This window comes from Mya arenaria, chromosome 7, assembly GCF_026914265.1.
Source record: "Mya arenaria isolate MELC-2E11 chromosome 7, ASM2691426v1".
NCBI classification, from domain to species: Eukaryota; Metazoa; Mollusca; class Bivalvia; order Myida; family Myidae; genus Mya; species Mya arenaria.
The window spans coordinates 58,743,574-58,764,269 of record NC_069128.1 but is presented as its reverse complement, the minus strand read 5'-3'; the positions used below and the strand labels follow the sequence as shown (position 1 = coordinate 58,764,269).

Genomic DNA, 20,696 nt, shown 5'->3' with positions numbered 1-20,696 from the left:
GTAAACAAAATATTACCTTTAAGTAAATATAATCTCAATTGATTTTAATGGTAAACTGAACTGACGTAATATATTTAATGATTTACGCATCAATGAATTTGGGGGAAATTCCATACAGTACTTAGCTCGTGGTCTTATTACGTCACAATGGGATATCACACCTGCGATTGGGAGTATAAACACCTTCTCAATTTAGCAGACGATATTTTCAAGGGAAAATCAATACACAAAAGGTTAAACTTTAATTTTATAAACATCCGGGATATTGTTTACAAAAAGAAAGATGCAAAATTGAAATATTGAAATGACCCTATTGAAATATGCGGGCCATGCGTTTACATCCAGTAATGGATACGGTCGGCCAAATGCGTATACATCTGGTAATGAGCTATGTCGGCCTATCTCGTATACATGCGCTAAAGGGTTAAAGATATATATGAAAACCTTCTGAAGACAATTGTTAAAATGACACAAAGCACATGAGTAAGAGCTAATAATGGATTATTTTTAGTAAGTTGATATTTGTAAGAATATGCTGGTCAAGTTATTGACATAGGTTTCTGGTGTCCTGGTCAACATCTTTGTGCAAAACTCTACCTTGGCCATATCTCAAAAGAAAGACTTAGCCTTTGAACAAAATGAGAAAATTGAACAGCCTTGACGTCTAGTTTGCTCTTTTTGTTAGGTGTTGATTGTAAAACTAGCGCCAATGTGTGAATTAGTATGAGCCATCTTTGCATTTTGCTTCATCAAAACTGATCCTGAAATTCTTTTCACAAATCTGTTAAGAAATGATAGAGGGGTTAGTTGAAAAGCAATTATAACTGTGATAGTTGGAGAATTTAAGTTGCCGGAAAATTTTGTATAGAAAATTAGTACATTAGGCCATTATTAATATAAAAGGGTGTTTCCATTCAAGCTTATAAAATACCGGAGCAACCCTAAACATATATGTAGGTATCTAGTTTCCCTTATTTTCATTATGGAATAAAGGAAGAATAAAAAAAAATCTACCCTGTGCACACATGAACATAAAGTTAGGGAAACGCCTGCAAACAAACAACTTATTAATGGTGGCCTTCTTACTTACTTTCTTGCTGGATAAAACCTGTTTAACCATGTACAACATTTACTGATTTCTAAGAATTAAAAATGCTCAAGAATAATATTATTTACATTTACATCACGCCAGTATACCATGATAGAATGATGATGTCAATGGAGGTCTCCTGTCACACTCAGGAGTTTGTATTGCGCTGACAAGGTTGTAGTAGCCGTTAGAACCCTCAGAGAGCTAATGTCATGGCTGTATAGTGTTGGAAAGTAATTACGTATAAGTGTAGGAGGGGGATCTGGTTTCTAATGGACTCTTGCAGGATTCTACTGTCTTTGTGTTTGCAACCTTGCAGATGATTTACAGTTTTCTGTTCAACTACAAAGATGGTTTGAAAATATAAAACCTAGTTATAAATCAAAATATGAAAAAAGCAGAGTTTATTTCTTATTCTTTGACAAAACATAAGCAGCAGTTAAATAATAAACATCACTGAATGTTGAACAAGTCAGTCTCCTGTTTATCTTTAAAGATGATATATTTTTAAAGGCCATTGTGCATAAATATCAACTACACTGGTTTAAACTTGTCCAAGTACACATACCTGAATGACGTAGCACTCAAAAAGTAGTTCACACGTAACGGTACACCTGCTTGTAGTGTTTCAGAATCTCTATATTATCCAGTTTAATTATCTTATTTAATTAATCTTAGCTTAACTAAGCAGGTGGATTTGCTTTAAGATATGCACTAATAACATCTAAATGTACAAGTCCTAATTAATTACTCCATAACTGTAATGAAGGAAATGAAATTGTGTACAATTCCTAACTGATTTCGCCATTGAAATTGTGTACAAGTCCTAATTAATTACTCCATAACTATAATGAAGTAAAAAGAAATGTGTACAATTCCTAACTAATTTGTTTATTGAAATTGTGTATGAGTCCTAATTGATTACTCCATAGCCATTTTGAAGGAAGTAATTTGTATACAAGTCCTATTTTTTTATTACTCCATTAAAATAGCGAACATGCTCTAATTGATATAGGACTATTACATGAAGGAAAATAGTTTCTTTATAAGTTCTAATTGACATCTCCATAACCATTTTAAGGGAAAGAAATTGAATGTACGAACCTTAATTGATTACTTCATTAAAATTGTGTCCGAGTCCTAAACTTTATTAAAATTATGTCCTAGTCCTAATTTATTACTCCATTAAAATTGTGTGTGAGTCCTAATTGATTACTCCATTAAAATTGTGTGTGAGTCCTAATTGATTACTCCATTAAAATTGTGTGCGAGTCTTAATTGATTACTCCATTAAAATTGTGTATGAGTCCTAATTTATTACCCTATTACTGTAATGAAGGTAATGGAATTTTTCATTGTATCTCTTTGAAAAGGGGCAGCCATCCTCTAAAAAACACATTTTGCATTATTTTTCTGTCAGGCCACCAGCAGTGGGCAAGTTGTAAAACTTTCAAATATGAAATATTGCATTTTGCTAACATCATAAACAATGATTTGTGCAAGCTGGCAGATTACAGTGTCTAGCTGTGAGATAATTACAGTTTATTTCTTTTGTGCATTTAACAATTATTTTTGATTGCTGTATAGGAACACTTTGTATTGACATACTTGAGCACAGCGGGAATCTTTTTTAACTAAAATTCATATGAGCGATCATTTCTTGAAAAAAACTAAAACCACTTCCTTGAAAGGTAATTGCACCGAAATTTGTTTTCCTACTATTCTACTTTTTGCAATTAGCTTAGCATTTGAAGGTTTTGCAGCATTGACTGATCATGTGCAGCATCTAAGGCCTGTAACTTCACACATCAAAAAAAGCAACTGCAGAGTTGAACCATATTCTTTCAGGTATCAACTTATAACTTACTTCTAAGGAATAGGGGCTCATAAACCCACACAAAGGATCAATTGATGTACAGTTTGCATTATTTCATCAAATTGCTGCTTTAAATTTTTTAATTATGCTCTTTGAAGTGCTGAAAAATAACAGAAAATTAACTGTTCAGATTTGCATTTGAAGCTGTACAAATGGACTGTTTCTTCTTTGCAAAAAGGCATTATGATTGTGCTTTCATTGGATGATTGACGAGTTCACTTTGCTAAAATATTGCAAACAAATATATCTAACAAAAACAGTGTAAACATAGTCTTTAAGTTGCCTCTGTACATAGCTTTGGAATCATGTTACTTTCACGTCTGATCTCTTACTTAAGCATTTCCAGGGCATAAAGCAAGACTGTTGTAATACGTCCTATTTTTATATTGCATTACAACCATCTTGCACCAAGCCCACAATCTGTCGTCTAATCTTGACCAAACTTGATTGCAAAGTTCATGGGGAAATTATCTTGACAGAGTTCCATCTACAGCTAGATTGCACTCAACATACTCAAAAGTTATGGCCCTTAAATTGTCTAAATATAAAAACAAAATGATTTGTCTGGTCTCTAACTTATATTAATAACTTATTAATCATTTCTTACCCAATCTTTACCACACATTCTTTGTCCACTTTCTTAACATATGACTTAATTTTGGGATCCAATCTTGGTCTTAATGTTTTTTAAGCATAATACCGCAAACGTGAGTTTGATCAACAACCAAATTTGATTATACACTCTATAGAGTTATGGCCCTTGATTTGACAAACATTAAACGCAAAACAATACTTACATAATTATTTTGTAATGTAAACGCAAGAAGATACCAAAATGTTCTTTTTTTAATGTCACCTAGTACCTTTTGGCATTTACACCACAGACTATGATTCACTAGGAACAGCGTTATGGTACTTAAAATCATTGTAAATACATCAAGGGCCATTATTATTTTTTATTTGGTTATGGTTACATACTTTTTAAAAACAGGTAGGGTACATGTAGGTAGGTTTTTCATTTTTATTTTTTAATTTGGCTATATGTAAGAAGGTTATTGTCATAACTGGAGAATGGTGTTAAAGATATATTCTGTGTAAAGCTTTAAAGATTTTTGAACTACATATAAAAACACACAATTTATTTTTTTATTTTTTTTATTTTCATGTTTTTATATATTTTTTTAACCAACTCACTGCAGAGGGGTCGGTACCCATTTCGTTGCTAGGGTAGGGTAACCTGAACTCAATGTATTTGGGTTTTTTTATGGCCTAGTTCTATTATTGTGTTCTCTAAGCCATAGGTGGTATAACATTCACTAAAACATAAGGTTCTACAGTTTCAAATGGCTTTTAGGTTCTAACTCATTATCAGTAGGTCTTATATTTCTGTAATACCTTACATCATGTTTGTTAAACCATCTGTTGGAGAACTCCATACAGCATCTGGATTTCTTGTTCGGGCAGGTTGCATTGAAACAAGAATGGGGGGCATTGTTTTCTCTTCATGTGAACAATCCTGGGAAGACTGAAAGATTTACTGTGATAGTTTTGTGCATTTTCTACTTGTAAATGAACATAAAGTATACTTCTCAGCACATTTGTTAAATGTGTTTTCATAAATTATCTGATTGAGCCATAAAAACCTGTTGAGTATGGTTGTTTTGAAAGCTGCATTTATGATGTTTTATATCTAGAATTTTGTGAGAACTAAGCTTCCATCTGATTCCTGGAAGGGAGGTACCATGCCTGGTGTCTTTGAAAAACCTAGGTATTGGGCCACTAATAAAGGATTAAACCTATTGACTCATATGTGGGATACCCAGCCGTTAATGGTGATCAAGGTGGCTAAATGCATATCAAACCCAAAACTCCTAATGTGAGACTGACCCATCTCCTAAAGGGGGTTGAAAATAACACTTTATGGGGATCAAACCCACAGCCTCTTGGGTTAGACACCCAGCCTGTAATAGGGATCAAATATTACCTTATGGGGATCAAGCCCACAGCCTCTTGGGTTAGACACCCAGCCTGTAATAGAGATCAAACCATTACCATATGGGATCAAGCTCACAGCCTCTTGGGTTAGACACCCAGCCCCAAATCATGGCTTTAGGCCAGTTCATAATGGGGATCAAGCCCACAATCTCTGGGTTTAGACACCCAGCAACTAATTACGGTCAAACTATTATCTAATGGGGATCAAGCCCACAACATTTTGGTTAGACACCCTGCCCAAAATCCTTTTATTTGGATCATGAAGCTCACAGCCTTTTGATTGAGACACCCAGCCCCTTATGGGGATCAGACTCGCAGCATCTTAAGTGAAACACACCCATCTATGTGAAACGTGTGATATCTTCAGATTTGTAATGCCAATAAGTCATTGTTTGTAGTCATACTTTTGCTATGAGAGAGAACATTAGTAGTTTGTATAAATAAAATAATTGCTATTTATCAATTGCTCAGATAGCAAACAAAATTTATGTGCTTTGATGTTTCAATCATAAGTGAAAATATTCTTTTGACCCATATTTATGTGAAAAGTTAATAGGTTTTTATCTAAGAACAGATCATTAAAACATTTTGACTCATCGCCATTTCCTGGTAATATGTTCTGTTTTAATGTTTTGTATGGAAAATAGTTCCAAGGAGCTACAGCAACTGTATGAATATGTTTGTTAATTTTTAATACATGAACTATTACTCATATTGTTTATCATTCAAAACTCAGATAAGTAGATAATTTAATGTTATGTCACGGCTCAGTATATGTAATTGATACAGTCACATACACCAATTACCAAATACAGTGCTTAAATACTTGGCTCTGATTGGCTTGTTTAAAGCAATACAATTGCAAGTAAATGCAGAATAGAATAGGAACATCAGAGTCTGGTTGTAATAAAGATGGTAAGAATTAAGATCATAAATTTCCCGGCGTAGCCCCATTTTTGGCGTAAACTGCGACTGAACCAAAATATCAGGAGGACATTTATTGCACAGAGGTGTCTCCAAAAGCTCTTGAACAGTGTTAGGACTGAGATATCATATTGAAACATGGGGGTGGGGGGATGCAGGATATACTTAAAAGGAAATATCCCTTTTGTTACATGGAATAAGGCCTATCGCATGATTTAGCTACATTTCACAAAATACTGGTACAAATATTTGAGGCCCTAAGATTGATTTATCCAGCCATCTTTCCAATATAAATGACCGTCATTGATTCTAATTTTGAGGGTTCCAGGAAGTGTGCAGCAGTTATAATCATGGAACCTGTGAACATTGCAGCAAATGCTAATTCATACACAAGTACCATTGATGGAATTTTTTCATTTGAGCCCCAAATCAAGCCCATTCTCATGTCATTTGTTCAAGCCCTGCATCAAGCCCATTCTCATGTCATTGGTTCGAGCCATGTATCAAGCCCATTCTCATGTCATTTGTTCGAGCCCTGTATCAAGCCCATTTTCATGTCATTGGTTCGAGCCCTGTATCAAGCCCATTCTCACGTCATTGGTTGGAGCCCTGCATCAAGCCCATTCTCATGTCATTTGTTCAAGCCCTGCATCAAGCCCATTTTCTTCAGGTGTACAGTTATGAAATAAAACCAAAGACACATTTGTGTGAGCTGTTACAAGGATTAGGCCAAAGCAGAGACACAGTTAAGTGAATTCTATTACAGTTGTGAAAATACACATATAAAAGCAGGTTAGGTGAGGAATTATCACCTAGGATCACATGAAAACCTTCCACTTGCAGTCTCTCTCGGGTAGGACCAATTATCACTTACAATCTGCTGCTAATAGATGAGGTTCCATAGCTATTCACCCATACACCATTCATAAAGCTTTTTTGATGAAAGTGGTCTTAATAAAAGGCGTTTGCTTTTCAGATTTTCTGATTGCATTCTCCGATATAATTATGCAATCGGAATTTAGATAAACAAGTATGTTTCTGAAGATGTTTTAGCTTGTGATGGTAATCGTCTTCTCCTTCTGTAAACAGTAAGCCTCATAACTCCTGCTTGTTTAGTCCTGATGGGCCAAAAAATGATCCATAGTTACACCCATCTGTTTAACAATTGTCTTTTATATCCTTCGTCTGCTAGAACCGCCTTGTTGATTCAGTGGGCCAGGTACACCCAGCATTTTTCTTACCGAAGTTGAAAATTGTCACTCAAATTTTAAGCCATATCTTTTCTTTATGGTGGAAGAACATATTAACAATGCTGTAATATTTAACCACTTATTTGTTGTCGTCTGCTGATGCTAATGGTACCTGATGTTCTACTGCCGTTATAACTAAATCCATCAAGCAATGTGATTAGCATCTGTCACCGTGTGACTTTCTCTTTCAAATTCTGTTAGAAAATTTATTGTTCTTTTTTTTGGTTACATCTTATTTTTCTATGATATTTACTTTCATAATTTCCGAAAGAGACTTTTGTCAGTCATTCTAATTGCAATTGAGTGTTTTGACATTTCTGATAAGATTTTCCTGCTTCCTCTTCTTAATTATTATCAGTTAATTATCTCAGATCATAATCATAAACCTTACTCTTTGAGACTTTGACACTTCTCAATTATCTCAGACTTAATCTAATTGTAAATTTTATTTTTGACAATAATTATTTTTGAGTGACACTTTCTAAAATCTTTGATCATTATCTTTTTATCACTTAATTCTGATTGGTAACTTCTACTCTTTAAGTTAGTATATAAGTATGTACATTTTTTCATTTAGGGAAGAAAAAGAGAAGAGAAATATATACATTAGAGATACATATAGACTAGGAACTTTGTACTTCTTCTTTTACTAAGGAAATATCTTTGAACTACTTTTTTGTGACTATATAATTAATTCACTTACTTTCATAACTTAATATATCACATGGACTATTGAATGTTTCTTGTTAAATAAGTCTTTGGATTTATCTTTGTTAACTATTCAACTTATATGTGGAATTAATAAAGAACCAACTTTTAAACATCTTAATTGGACTTGAGTTGTTAATCAAAGTGAACCATTAAACGTGATCTGAACTTAAACGGCATCTCGCAGTTGTGCCAGCTAATTCCCCAAATTAATGGCCAACTGCACGTGCCCCTTAGACAGTGTGGCTCGGGCTCGGTGACCACCCCTACTATACCGGAGTGTATATGCTGGCCCGTTCCCGACGCTGCACGACTTAACTGGGGTGCGCGGTGCCATATGGTGGAGAATCAGCGGGTAATCAATTTCTACATTGATTCGATCACCGACATCAACTCAACGGAAACATCATCAGCCGAGACAACTTCACATCAACCATTTCAGCTAGAAACGAGTCTTCTTGAACAGAAGAATTCTACTGGATTTAAGTGTATAGTGAGTGTCAAGTGCTAAATTAAATAGTTAAATGTGATATAAGTGTTCAATATGAAATGGATTAATTTTATCAACACAATCAACCATAAAAGCTTCAAGATTCAACATTCCTGGTGAGAAGATTGCTTCAGTTTCAACAACAGCTGATTTGCGTCATCAAAACTGGACATCAACCTTTCAATTAAAGTTGTTTGGTAACCACTGTGTTCCTGTTTTATCCTGAGACCATCCTGCTGATTGAACTCTAGGAAAATGTACAAGTTCTAAGTTGCTGGTTGAGCCAATCACACTTCTTTGTTCCAAGAAGATGGCTTCCAGAAAGAAAATAGGTCATTCTTGGCAATGCTCCAAGAAAATTTGCAAGAAATATGCCGTTAATTCAACAGAACAACCTACAAGACCATTTACTCCAGTGCTTGAGAAAAACAAGATAAACATTTCAATTAACAGCAAATCTGTGAAATGTTTAATTGACACTGGAGCTGACATCAGTTGCATCAGCAAGTTTCTGCTAAAATCAGTTGCACCTAATGTGGAGATTAAACGGTCCTCCTTGATGACAATAGTTGGTGCTTGTGGGGAAAGACACCCTGTGCTTGGAACAGTGGAGCTTGAATTCAACTGTGAGGAACATTCATTTAAGCAAATATTCCACGTTTTTGAACATTTACAAGCCAAAATTATACTTGGCGTGGACTTTCTGATCAAGAACAGTGTGACAGTAAAATTTGGTGAAGTTCAAGTTCCAATTGAAAATCACAATGGAATTACATGTGCTACCATTTCCACAGAAAAAGTGCTTCATCAACAAACTGAATTGGCAAGACCAGTTTCACAAACCATAGTGCCACCACACAGTGAACATTCATTTCAAGTGAAAATCAATGGATTTGCAGATGGTTCAACTATTTTAATTGAGCCCATGTCAAACACTTTAGGAAAGAACCAATTATCTGGATGCAAGACACTTTGTACAGTAAACAATGGTCAAGCTCGATTTAGGGTCTTAAACCCTACTGAACTACCTGTATTTCTAAGCAGTAAATTAGCAATAGGCAAAGCTCAATTAGTGGACAATGATTTGTGTTTTGATTTTGAAGAGGAAACATATGACATTAACATTTCCAATATAGATACAGCAAATTCAAACTTAAATCTTACATATGACAAAAACTTGGTGAATGAACTTGGAATTAACCTGGACAATAATGAAAATTTAACTGAAACCCAAAAATTACAAACTTACAATTTATTAGCTAGACATCGGGATATCTTTGCCAAGGATTTATCTGAAATTGGTGAGACAACCCTTCATACACATGAAATCTACACCAAGCAGGGAGCTCGACCTGTGAGCTCTGGTCCATACCGCCTGTCTCCAGAGATGAGGAAAGTTTTGGATGGTGAATTGGATGAGATGAAAAGGAACGGGTTCATTACTGAGAGTAACACACCCTGGCATAGCCCCGTTGTCATGGTGAAGAAACCAAATGGGGAATGGAGGGTTTGCATTGACTATCGCAAACTCAATGAAATCACCGAGCCAATGTCATACCCCATTCCTCATATGACAGACGTCTTCGACACCTTGGTTGAGTCAAAGGCTACCATCTACTCTACTTTGGACCTCCGTTCAGGCTTTTGGCAGGTTCCTCTTGGGGAAGAAACTAAACACAAGAGTGGATTCATCACGCACAGAGGCGTCTTTGAATTCAATAGGTTAAGTTTTGGGATGACCAATGCTCCAATGACCTTTCAGGCCCTGATGAGAAAAGTACTCCGAAACCTCAACTACAAGATTGCTTTGGTCTACATCGATGACATCCTAATTTTCTCCAAAACCTTTGCCGAACATATCCATCATCTAGACACCATCTTCAATAACCTGCGACAAGCAAATTTGAAACTTCATCCAACCAAGTGCAAGTTTGCAACAACCAGTGTTAAATATCTTGGGCATATTATTTCAAAAGACGGGTTAACTACATCTCCAGAAAATATTGAGAAAATAATGAAAGCTAAATCACCAAAATCTGCCAAAGAAATCAAACGCTTTTTAGGAATGGCTGGATATTATCGAAAGTTTGTGAAGGACTATTCTAAAATTTCTCAACCCCTCCAAGATCAACTAAAGAAAAATGTAAAATTTCAGTGGACTCAAAAATGTGAAATCGCCTCAAGAAAAAAGAAAAATTAACTAGTGCACCAATCCTAAAATACCCAGACTTTGACAAACCATTTGTACTTTCAACTGATAGTTCAGAATATGCAATAGGATATGTGTTAACACAGGAATACAACAAGAAAGAGCACCCCATCAGCTTTGGAGGACGATCACTGCGTGAAAACGAATTAAAGTGGCACATCACAGACAAAGAAGGGCTTGCATTAGTGGAAGGAATACAACATTTTAAACATTACCTTGCAAACAAACATTTCATCATCTACACCGACAATATTGGCATAAAATATCTCCAAAAGATCCAAGACTGTCAAGGTCGCCTTGGGAGATGGAGCATTCTACTACAAGGCTACGACTTTGAAATCCGCCACAGAGCTGGTGCTGCCAACCACACTGCAGACTTCCTTTCACGTCAAGAATACAGCTCTGAACAAACAAAATATTCTACAGACCTAGCAGACCACATTGGTTCTATAAGCGCTTCAACAAAAACCTACATTCAGACATCATTCCAGTATCCTGATGAACCAGACGTAGTTGTTTCACCTATAACAGCCATTCAAGACCCACCAGACAACATTAACATAGACACCATATCCAATGCTCAACAATCTTGCTGTGATCTTCAACACCTCTACAAATACCTGAAAACCAGAGAAGTCCCTGATAATGAAAAACTAGCTAGAGCGGTAGCAGCTGAATCCTACAACTACATCATTGAAAACCAAGTTCTATACCATTTCCACACAAAACGCAACAAGAATCGACCACAACATGAAAGAATCGTCAAATGCATTGCCATTCCAAGAAAACTTCGCGACGACCTACTCAAGTCCTACCATGATTGTCTAATAGGAGGAGGACATCAAGGCTCAGAGAGAACTTATGAGGCCCTTCGTAGTAAATACTTCTGGCGATCAATGTATACCGATGTCAGGCAGTATATTCAATCCTGCGAAGTGTGCCAACAATCCAAGAGAGCTTTCAATAGTAAGCCACCTCCTCTTCACCCACAGCCAGTGGATGACATCTTCAGTCGCTGGCACATGGACATTCTGAGTGGACTACCTACTACAAAGGAGAAATATAAGCACATTCTTTTAGTGGTTGACAGCTACTCAAAATGGTGCGAGTGCTTCCCTTTGAAAACACAAGAAGCCCCAGAAGTTGCAGCTGTCCTCTACCGGGAAATCATTTCCAGATACGGAGCTCCAAGGACACTTATCAGCGACAGGGGAAGGAACTTCATGTCCCATCTTGTGAATGCCTTATCTGAACTCTTCCAGATCAAGCGCAGCTACACCAGTTCCTATCATCCTCAAACCAATGGACTGGTAGAGTCTAAAAACTCTTTCATTCTTCAATCATTTCGTGCCTACTGTAAAAATCAGCAAGATGACTGGCCAGAATATCTTCCTGGAATTATGATGGCATACCGTTCAACTCCCGCAACCCAATCAACGGATTACAGTCCCTTTTTCATGTTATTTGGACGAGAAATGAGGCTCCCTATCGACACTGTGTTACAACCAAAAGATCATCTCTCTCCAGATATCAAACTGAACCTCGCTCGAATTACACAGAATGTGGAGATATGTCGCAAACTTGCAGGCGAAAACATACAGCGGTCACAGGACAAGTACAAGAAGCAGTATGACAAGTGGTCTAAACTTCCCAGCTATAGACCAGCTCAACGTGTTTGGCTTTACTGCAATAAAGTACCACCTGGGAAAGCACCCAAGCTACACCGCAAGTGGGTTGGTCCCTACTACATCACTCTGGTTGGACCAAACCATACATACAAAGTGCGACATCAGGCAACTAACAAAGAGGTACAATCCCTTGTCAATGCCAAGAGGCTTAAACCATACTACGATCCTGAAGAAAGGCCAACCAATATTCCTGATGATCTACATAATGCAGCAGATGAGCTTGATCCTGATCAATTAAATGACAACCTAGATGATGATATTGAAGACAATGATCCTGCACCGAACAATACTTCTGACATTCAGCAGCAGCCAGCTACAAATTATCCTCAACATAATAATCAAGCTCTTCAACAAAATGACCATACAGCCGACAATCAAGTTGAACAGCAACGACAACTGCAAGATGCAGCAACTAATCAAAATCCAGTCAATGTTAAAACAGGGAAACCAAAGATGAAACCCAGAGCTAACAAATCATCAACAGCAGACAAAACCAAAACTGTTGCATCAAAATTTCAACCTCAACATAAGCAGCACACCATTAAAGCTACTCTACCTATGAACAAGAACCAGGAAAAACAACCTAATGTTAAGCAGCATCAGATTCACAGTAACCCTCAAGCATCTTCACCTCAACCAGGACCGAGTGGCATCAACAAAACTCCAACATGCCCAGATTGCAAAGAACCTGTTTGTCTCAAACTACCTACTTCAAGAATTCAACAACTTGAAGCTAGCAAAAGACAAAATGGAAAACTTTACTACAAAGTTCGTTTCCAAAACAAGGAATTTGCTTGGTATGTTCAGTGCAGAGTTCCTGGACACCTCAAACGAGAATTTCACGCCAGCAAAGCAATGCACGGAAAGAAACGCAAAAGACCACTTCGGCAACACCAGCACAAGTTCTTCAATCAAGTTAAACCTACAGTTAATTACATTCAAAAACAAAACTTTCAGCAAAACCCTAAAATCAATAGAAAGAAAAAATCAAAACAAAACTACAACCAGCCTTTCCAAAAATACCGGAGCTACCATAGACCACATTTCGAAAACCAACCACATCATCAACAATATGCTGACATTATCCATGAACAATCATTTGCCTCGTCTCCTTTCGATGACAACTTCCAGGCCTTCGAAGAACCATACTACAACAACAACTTCCAGACCTACCAACACCCTTCTTTCAACAACCACTTTCCTTATGAACCTCAATGTCACAACAACTTTGAACCTTACCATGATCCACCAATCTACGACAACTATGATGAACCCAACCAAAATGAATGTTTTCAAGATTGCGATCACTATAACAATCATGCATGCTACAACCAGGTAGAAGATCACTATAACAATCATGCAAGCTACAACCAGGTAGAAGTAATACAGAGTATGCTGGACAATTGTGCTAAAATTACTAAAACCTTGGACATATTAGCTGCACTAAAGAAATCTTAGAACTGCTGATTTAACTATCATTTTTTTATATTCTGGTCTTCGATTTTCTAAGGGTTAATTTTTAATTTTTGAGTCAACGCTCAAAATTCTAAAAAATGCTAAAGATATTACAACTTTATTGCGCAAAAAGTTTGTTTTATCGCATACCCTTATAATATCGGATATTGGAATCAAAATAAAGTGAAATGAGTTAAACTGTATAATTACTTCATAATCTTATATACATGTATATGTTCTTTAAACCTATTTTGTATGTGGATCCACACTGTACATATCACTGTATATAGCAACTTGTATTGTCCTTGTTTTTCATTTGTATTGTATTGTTACATGGGTGAAAATTCGTCATATAATATTCATGTTATGTTAAACTTCAATTTAACGAATTAGAAAAATCAAAAAAAAAAAAAAATCTACTTATGTTAAAGTTATAACTGTTTTATTAAGTTCGGGACGAACTTTTTGTGAGCAAGGGGGAATTTGTCACCGTGTGACTTTCTCTTTCAAATTCTGTTAGAAAATTTATTGTTCTTTTTTTTGGTTACATCTTATTTTTCTATGATATTTACTTTCATAATTTCCGAAAGAGACTTTTGTCAGTCATTCTAATTGCAATTGAGTGTTTTGACATTTCTGATAAGATTTTCCTGCTTCCTCTTCTTAATTATTATCAGTTAATTATCTCAGATCATAATCATAAACCTTACTCTTTGAGACTTTGACACTTCTCAATTATCTCAGACTTAATCTAATTGTAAATTTTATTTTTGACAATAATTATTTTTGAGTGACACTTTCTAAAATCTTTGATCATTATCTTTTTATCACTTAATTCTGATTGGTAACTTCTACTCTTTAAGTTAGTATATAAGTATGTACATTTTTTCATTTAGGGAAGAAAAAGAGAAGAGAAATATATACATTAGAGATACATATAGACTAGGAACTTTGTACTTCTTCTTTTACTAAGGAAATATCTTTGAACTACTTTTTTGTGACTATATAATTAATTCACTTACTTTCATAACTTAATATATCACATGGACTATTGAATGTTTCTTGTTAAATAAGTCTTTGGATTTATCTTTGTTAACTATTCAACTTATATGTGGAATTAATAAAGAACCAACTTTTAAACATCTTAATTGGACTTGAGTTGTTAATCAAAGTGAACCATTAAACGTGATCTGAACTTAAACGGCATCTCGCAGTTGTGCCAGCTAATTCCCCAAATTAATGGCCAACTGCACGTGCCCCTTAGACAGTGTGGCTCGGGCTCGGTGACCACCCCTACTATACCGGAGTGTATATGCTGGCCCGTTCCCGACGCTGCACGACTTAACTGGGGTGCGCGGTGCCACATCCCTTTGAAGTGAAATGTAAACACACATATATTTTCAAAAGCAAAAGCCCATTCTCAATGATTTACGGTAAGTTATAATAATACAATCATTGTGTTGGAGGAAGGTAACTTCTACTCCATCCATCCTCCACCCACAAAAATATCAGTTATGTTGAACATTTGATCTTCATGAACAAATGGCCAATCATGAACTTGGTCATTAAGAAATAATCTCATTAACTTCATGAACCCTTTTCACAGAAGTTAAATATGCCTTTTATACACCAGATTGATCCATTGTATTCTAATATTAACATAAGTTGGTCCCTTATTTTTTATGATATTTAGAGTAAGAAAATAGTTGTGGTTTGCTTGGGGATTATAGCACACACTAAGTCCTGAATTCGCTGAGACATCAGAATATGCACTGTAATTATAGCCTTAAAAGTTGTAAGACTGGCTGAGTATCTCCTGTCATCAAATCAAATTGATCTCCCAAAGAATCCCTGTATGCAATTATGATGAGATTGTCGGGCTTTAAAAAAGGAATATGATAAAATGCCATGGAGGCAATCCAGTACAGCAAGCTGAACTTATATACAGCATAGATAAAGTGATAGGAAGTCAGATGCTGTTAATAGTATATTCTGAAAAAATAACACCTTGACTGTTCTATGGTATGGCACATAAAAACAGCACAGAAAATATGATGTCAGTTGCTGTTATAGTGTATTATTATACAACAATTTAAATCCTTTATTTTTTTGTTTCAGAATGATGTATCAGTCAATTGTTATATGAACATAACAGCACAGTGATTGTGACATGGCATCAGATGCTGTTATACTGTATTATATGTTGCAATAAAGTCCTTTATATTTTTTGTTTGTTCTAGAATGACTATCGATCATGATATTAACATAAACAACAGGGATAACAAGACCGTATACTTTATTGAATCCCACAGGGCTATCATTTCAGATGTTGTTAATGCTAGCTCTATATTCTTGTGTAACAAAATCTTGAACTATTTCTCCTTTTGTTTTTTTGCAGAACAATGTAACGACATAGGGCTGCAACAGCAAAATTTCGCTGAGACATGAGCAGATAATCTTAATCATAACTTAAACAGCATTCTTTTATATTCTTTCAGAGTGATGTGACTATCGTGGTCGATGACTTTGCTGCAAGTAACAACACAGAATTAACGGTCCATCGAGGTCAGCAGGTAGAGGTCATTGACCTGTCACCTGGGCAACCAAACTGGTGCTACGTGCGTACACTCCAGGGGGAGGGGCTTGACACCGAACAGGGGCTTGTTCCAACAGCAACACTCAAACCAATACCTCGTCTCCTAGGGCCTGGGTCAAGGTCAAGTCAGGAGTTTGAAGGTTCGTAGAGATTCAAGGCCTTTCTGTATAAGGATCATAAAACCGCAAGTCTATGGTTTGGTTTCTTTATCAAGTTTGAAGGCCCCATGACTGTTATTGTTGAATTTGATGTTAACCTCATCTCGCAATCACCTCTTCAATGCTTTGCGTCATTAATATCCAGTCTCGACACCAACTTTACCATTCCCCATGTCTCTCAGTACTCCCAGTGCTTTGATTGTAAAGAGTTTTGGCAATTTTCTAGATTTGACTGTTACCTGAAGCAAAACTTAAAGACAAGGTCATTGTATATACAGTTTATTTTTTCCCACAAACAGTTCAATTACACTGATTTTTTTAATCATAAATGAACAAAAAACCTGAAAACACCTGTTAAAAGGTTTATATACAGCCTCATAAACAGAAATCACTTTATAGCATGTGTAGCTCTTATGTTTCAGCTGCTATTAAAAACCCATTTGAGACCCATTTTGATCCCTGATTATACAGGTAACAATAAGTGATTGAGTCTGTTTTAAGGGGACTTATAGTGGGTTTTCATGATGTTACCAGGTGGTTTAAGGCAGAAATAAAACACTTGCTAAGGTATGCAGGCACATTACAACGTTGATGAACACTTTAGTTGATAGGTTTGTACCAAGATATATCTGACAGAAGTATCTGGCAAGCTGATTTGAATTTATTTATTTTCACCATGGTTGTTAAAAAAGTTACAACTGCATTAATCAATCTCCTGCCAGAATGATGTCACTATAATGGCACTTGATAAAATGGCAGTTTTGTAGCCCAGCGGGACCAAGCTCAAATTCACACAGGCATAATTCCAACCAGTGATTACAAGCCGTCTGTGTACAAATTGAATGCACCAAATGCTATATGTGTGAGAAAAGCAAGTCCAAAAGCATAACCAGATCTGATATTCTTACAGCAATAATCTCCTTACATTGACAGTTGTTTGGTAATATTAACGGCTTGCAAACTCCTCAATCTTTTTTTCTGTCTGCTTAAGTTAATAAGTCCACTAAATCTATGTTGGATGCTTTTGTCATGGCTACTAAGGAATTCTTTTCATTCAAATGTCTGTATCAATCTTTCTGTATCAATCTATTCCTTGAACTCCCCAGGACAGATTTCAACATGTTCTTTTACAACTTGTAAGTCTTTTTCCATTAAAATGAGTGCAGTATGTCTTGCCAATATATGGTGTTACTGATTGGCCCCTTTGGAGCAATTTGACATTGAATTGCCTTTTACTGTTTGGTATTAAGCTGCATCCAGACCTATGTTCTTTCATTTTAAAATATCATTAAATTATTCAGATGTTAGTTTTTTTGTGACATCCCATAACAGTTTTTAATTGTGTTACTCAGCTCTATTGATGTTTTAATAGGATGTTGATCAAGAGTTGCATTCAGAGGGCCCTCAATATGGTATCACTGTGTCATTTAAGTGGAACAGGTTGGAATGGATTAAAGACATACAAGAGTCATGTGCATATATGAAGTCATGGGCAAACAGGTAGTCATGGGCATACATGTAGTCATGGGCATACATGTAGTCATGGGCATACATGCAGTCATGGGCATACATGTAGTCATGGGCATACATGCAGTCATGGGCATACATGCAGTCATGGGCATACATGTAGTCATGGGCATACATGCAGTCATGGGCATACATGCAGTCATGGGCATACATGTAGTCATGGGCATACATGCAGTCATGGGCATACAGGTAGTCATGGGCATACATGTAGTCATGGGCATACATGTAGTCATGGGCATACATGTAGTCATGGGCATACATGTAGTCATGGGCATACATGTAGTCATGGGCATACATGCAGTCATGGGCATACATGCAGTCATGGGCATACATGCAGTCATGGGCATACATGCAGTCATGGGCATACATGCAGTCATGGGCATACATGTAGTCATGGGCATACATGCAGTCATGGGCATACATGCAGTCATGGGCATACATGCAGTCATGGGCATACATGTAGTCATGGGCATACATGCAGTCATGGGCATACATGCAGTCATGGGCATACATGCAGTCATGGGCATACATGCAGTCATGGGCATACATGCAGTCATGGGCATACATGCAGTCATGGGCATACATGTAGTCATGGGCATACATGCAGTCATGGGCATACATGTAGTCATGGGCATACATGCAGTCATGGGCATACATGTAGTCATGGGCATACATGTAGTCATGGGCATACATGCAGTCATGGGCATACATGTAGTCATGGGCATACATGTAGTCATGGGCATACATGCAGTCATGGGCATACATGTAGTCATGGGCATACATGCAGTCATGGGCATACATGCAGTCATGGGCATACATGCAGTCATGGGCATACATGCAGTCATGGGCATACATGTAGTCATGGGCATACATGCAGTCATGGGCATACATGCAGTCATGGGCATACATGCAGTCATGGGCATACATGCAGTCATGGGCATACATGTAGTCATGGGCATACATGTAGTCATGGGCATACATGCAGTCATGGGCATACATGCAGTCATGGGCATACATGTAGTCATGGGCATACATGCAGTCATGGGCATACATGCAGTCATGGGCATACATGCAGTCATGGGCATACATGCAGTCATGGGCATACATGTAGTCATGGGCATACATGCAGTCATGGGCATACATGCAGTCATGGGCATACATGCAGTCATGGGCATACATGCAGTCATGGGCATACATGCAGTCATGGGCATACATGCAGTCATGGGCATACATGTAGTCATGGGCATACATGCAGTCATGGGCATACATGCAGTCATGGGCATACATGCAGTCATGGGCATACATGTAGTCATGGGCATACATGTAGTCATGGGCAGTCATGGGCATACATGCAGTCATGGGCATACATGCAGTCATGGGCATACATGCAGTCATGGGCATACATGTAGTCATGGGCATACATGTAGTCATGGGCATACATGCAGTCATGGGCATACATGCAGTCATGGGCATACATGCAGTCATGGGCATACATGTAGTCATGGGCATACATGCAGTCATGGGCATACATGTAGTCATGGGCATACATGTAGTCATGGGCATACATGCAGTCATGGGCATACATGTAGTCATGGGCATACATGCAGTCATGGGCATACATGCAGTCATGGGATACATGCAGTCATGGGCATACATGTAGTCATGGGCATACATGCAGTCATGGGCATACATGCAGTCATGGGTATACATGCAGTCATGGGCATACATGTAGTCATGGGCATACATGCAGTCATGGGCATACATGCAGTCATGGGCATACATGTAGTCATGGGCATACATGCAGTCATGGGCATACATGCAGTCATGGGCATACAGGCAGTCATGGGCATACATGCAGTCATGGGCATACATGTAGTCATGGGCATACATGTAGTCATGGGCATACATGTAGTCATGGGCATACATGTAGTCATGGGCATACATGCAGTCATGGGCATACATGCAGTCATGGGCATACATGTAGTCATGGGCATACATGCAGTCATGGGCATACATGTAGTCATGGGCATACATGCAGTCATGGGCATACATGTAGTCATGGGCAGTCATGGGCATACATGCAGTCATGGGCATACATGCAGTCATGGGCATACATGCAGTCATGGGCATACATGTAGTCATGGGCATACATGTAGTCATGGGCATACATGCAGTCATGGGCATACATGTAGTCATGGGCATACATGCAGTCATGGGCATACATGTAGTCATGGGCATACATGCAGTCATGGGCATACATGCAGTCATGGGCATACATGTAGTCATGGGCATACATGCAGTCATGGGCATACATGCAGTCATGGGCTTACATGTAGTCATGGGCATACAGGTAGTAATTTGTATTAATAATGAAGTCGTTGGCATACACATATTCTTGGGTATTAATTATGTAGTGAGGGCACATGTTGTCATTGGCTCTTTAATAGTTAGAAATTATAATAGATAAGACAATACTCTGAAACAGAAAAACTGATAGAGTAAAATAGAGTATTTCACCTTTTATAGTTTCAGTAATATATAATTATTTCTTAGAATCAGAACCTTTCTGCCTTTAACTGATAAACTACTGAATGAGTTTCACGTTTGATTGTCCCAGTTTCCACACATTTCATTGAGTGCCTTTCCGCGCTTGTACACTGAATGAAAGCATTGTTTATATAACTGTTATAAAAGACGTCTGACGGTACAAATGCATTCCTAAGTGATAAT

At 37.3% G+C, this 20,696-nt stretch overlaps 1 protein-coding gene across 1 annotated transcript in view; it reads left to right on the top strand.

Annotated features, from left to right (window-relative positions):
• Positions 1-20,696, top strand: part of LOC128240369 (kalirin-like) — a 206,779-nt gene that overhangs the window by 79,043 nt on the left and 107,040 nt on the right. The window contains 1 exon segment of the mRNA XM_052956997.1: positions 16,184-16,421. Within this exon segment, the coding sequence (XP_052812957.1) occupies positions 16,184-16,421 (238 nt within the window).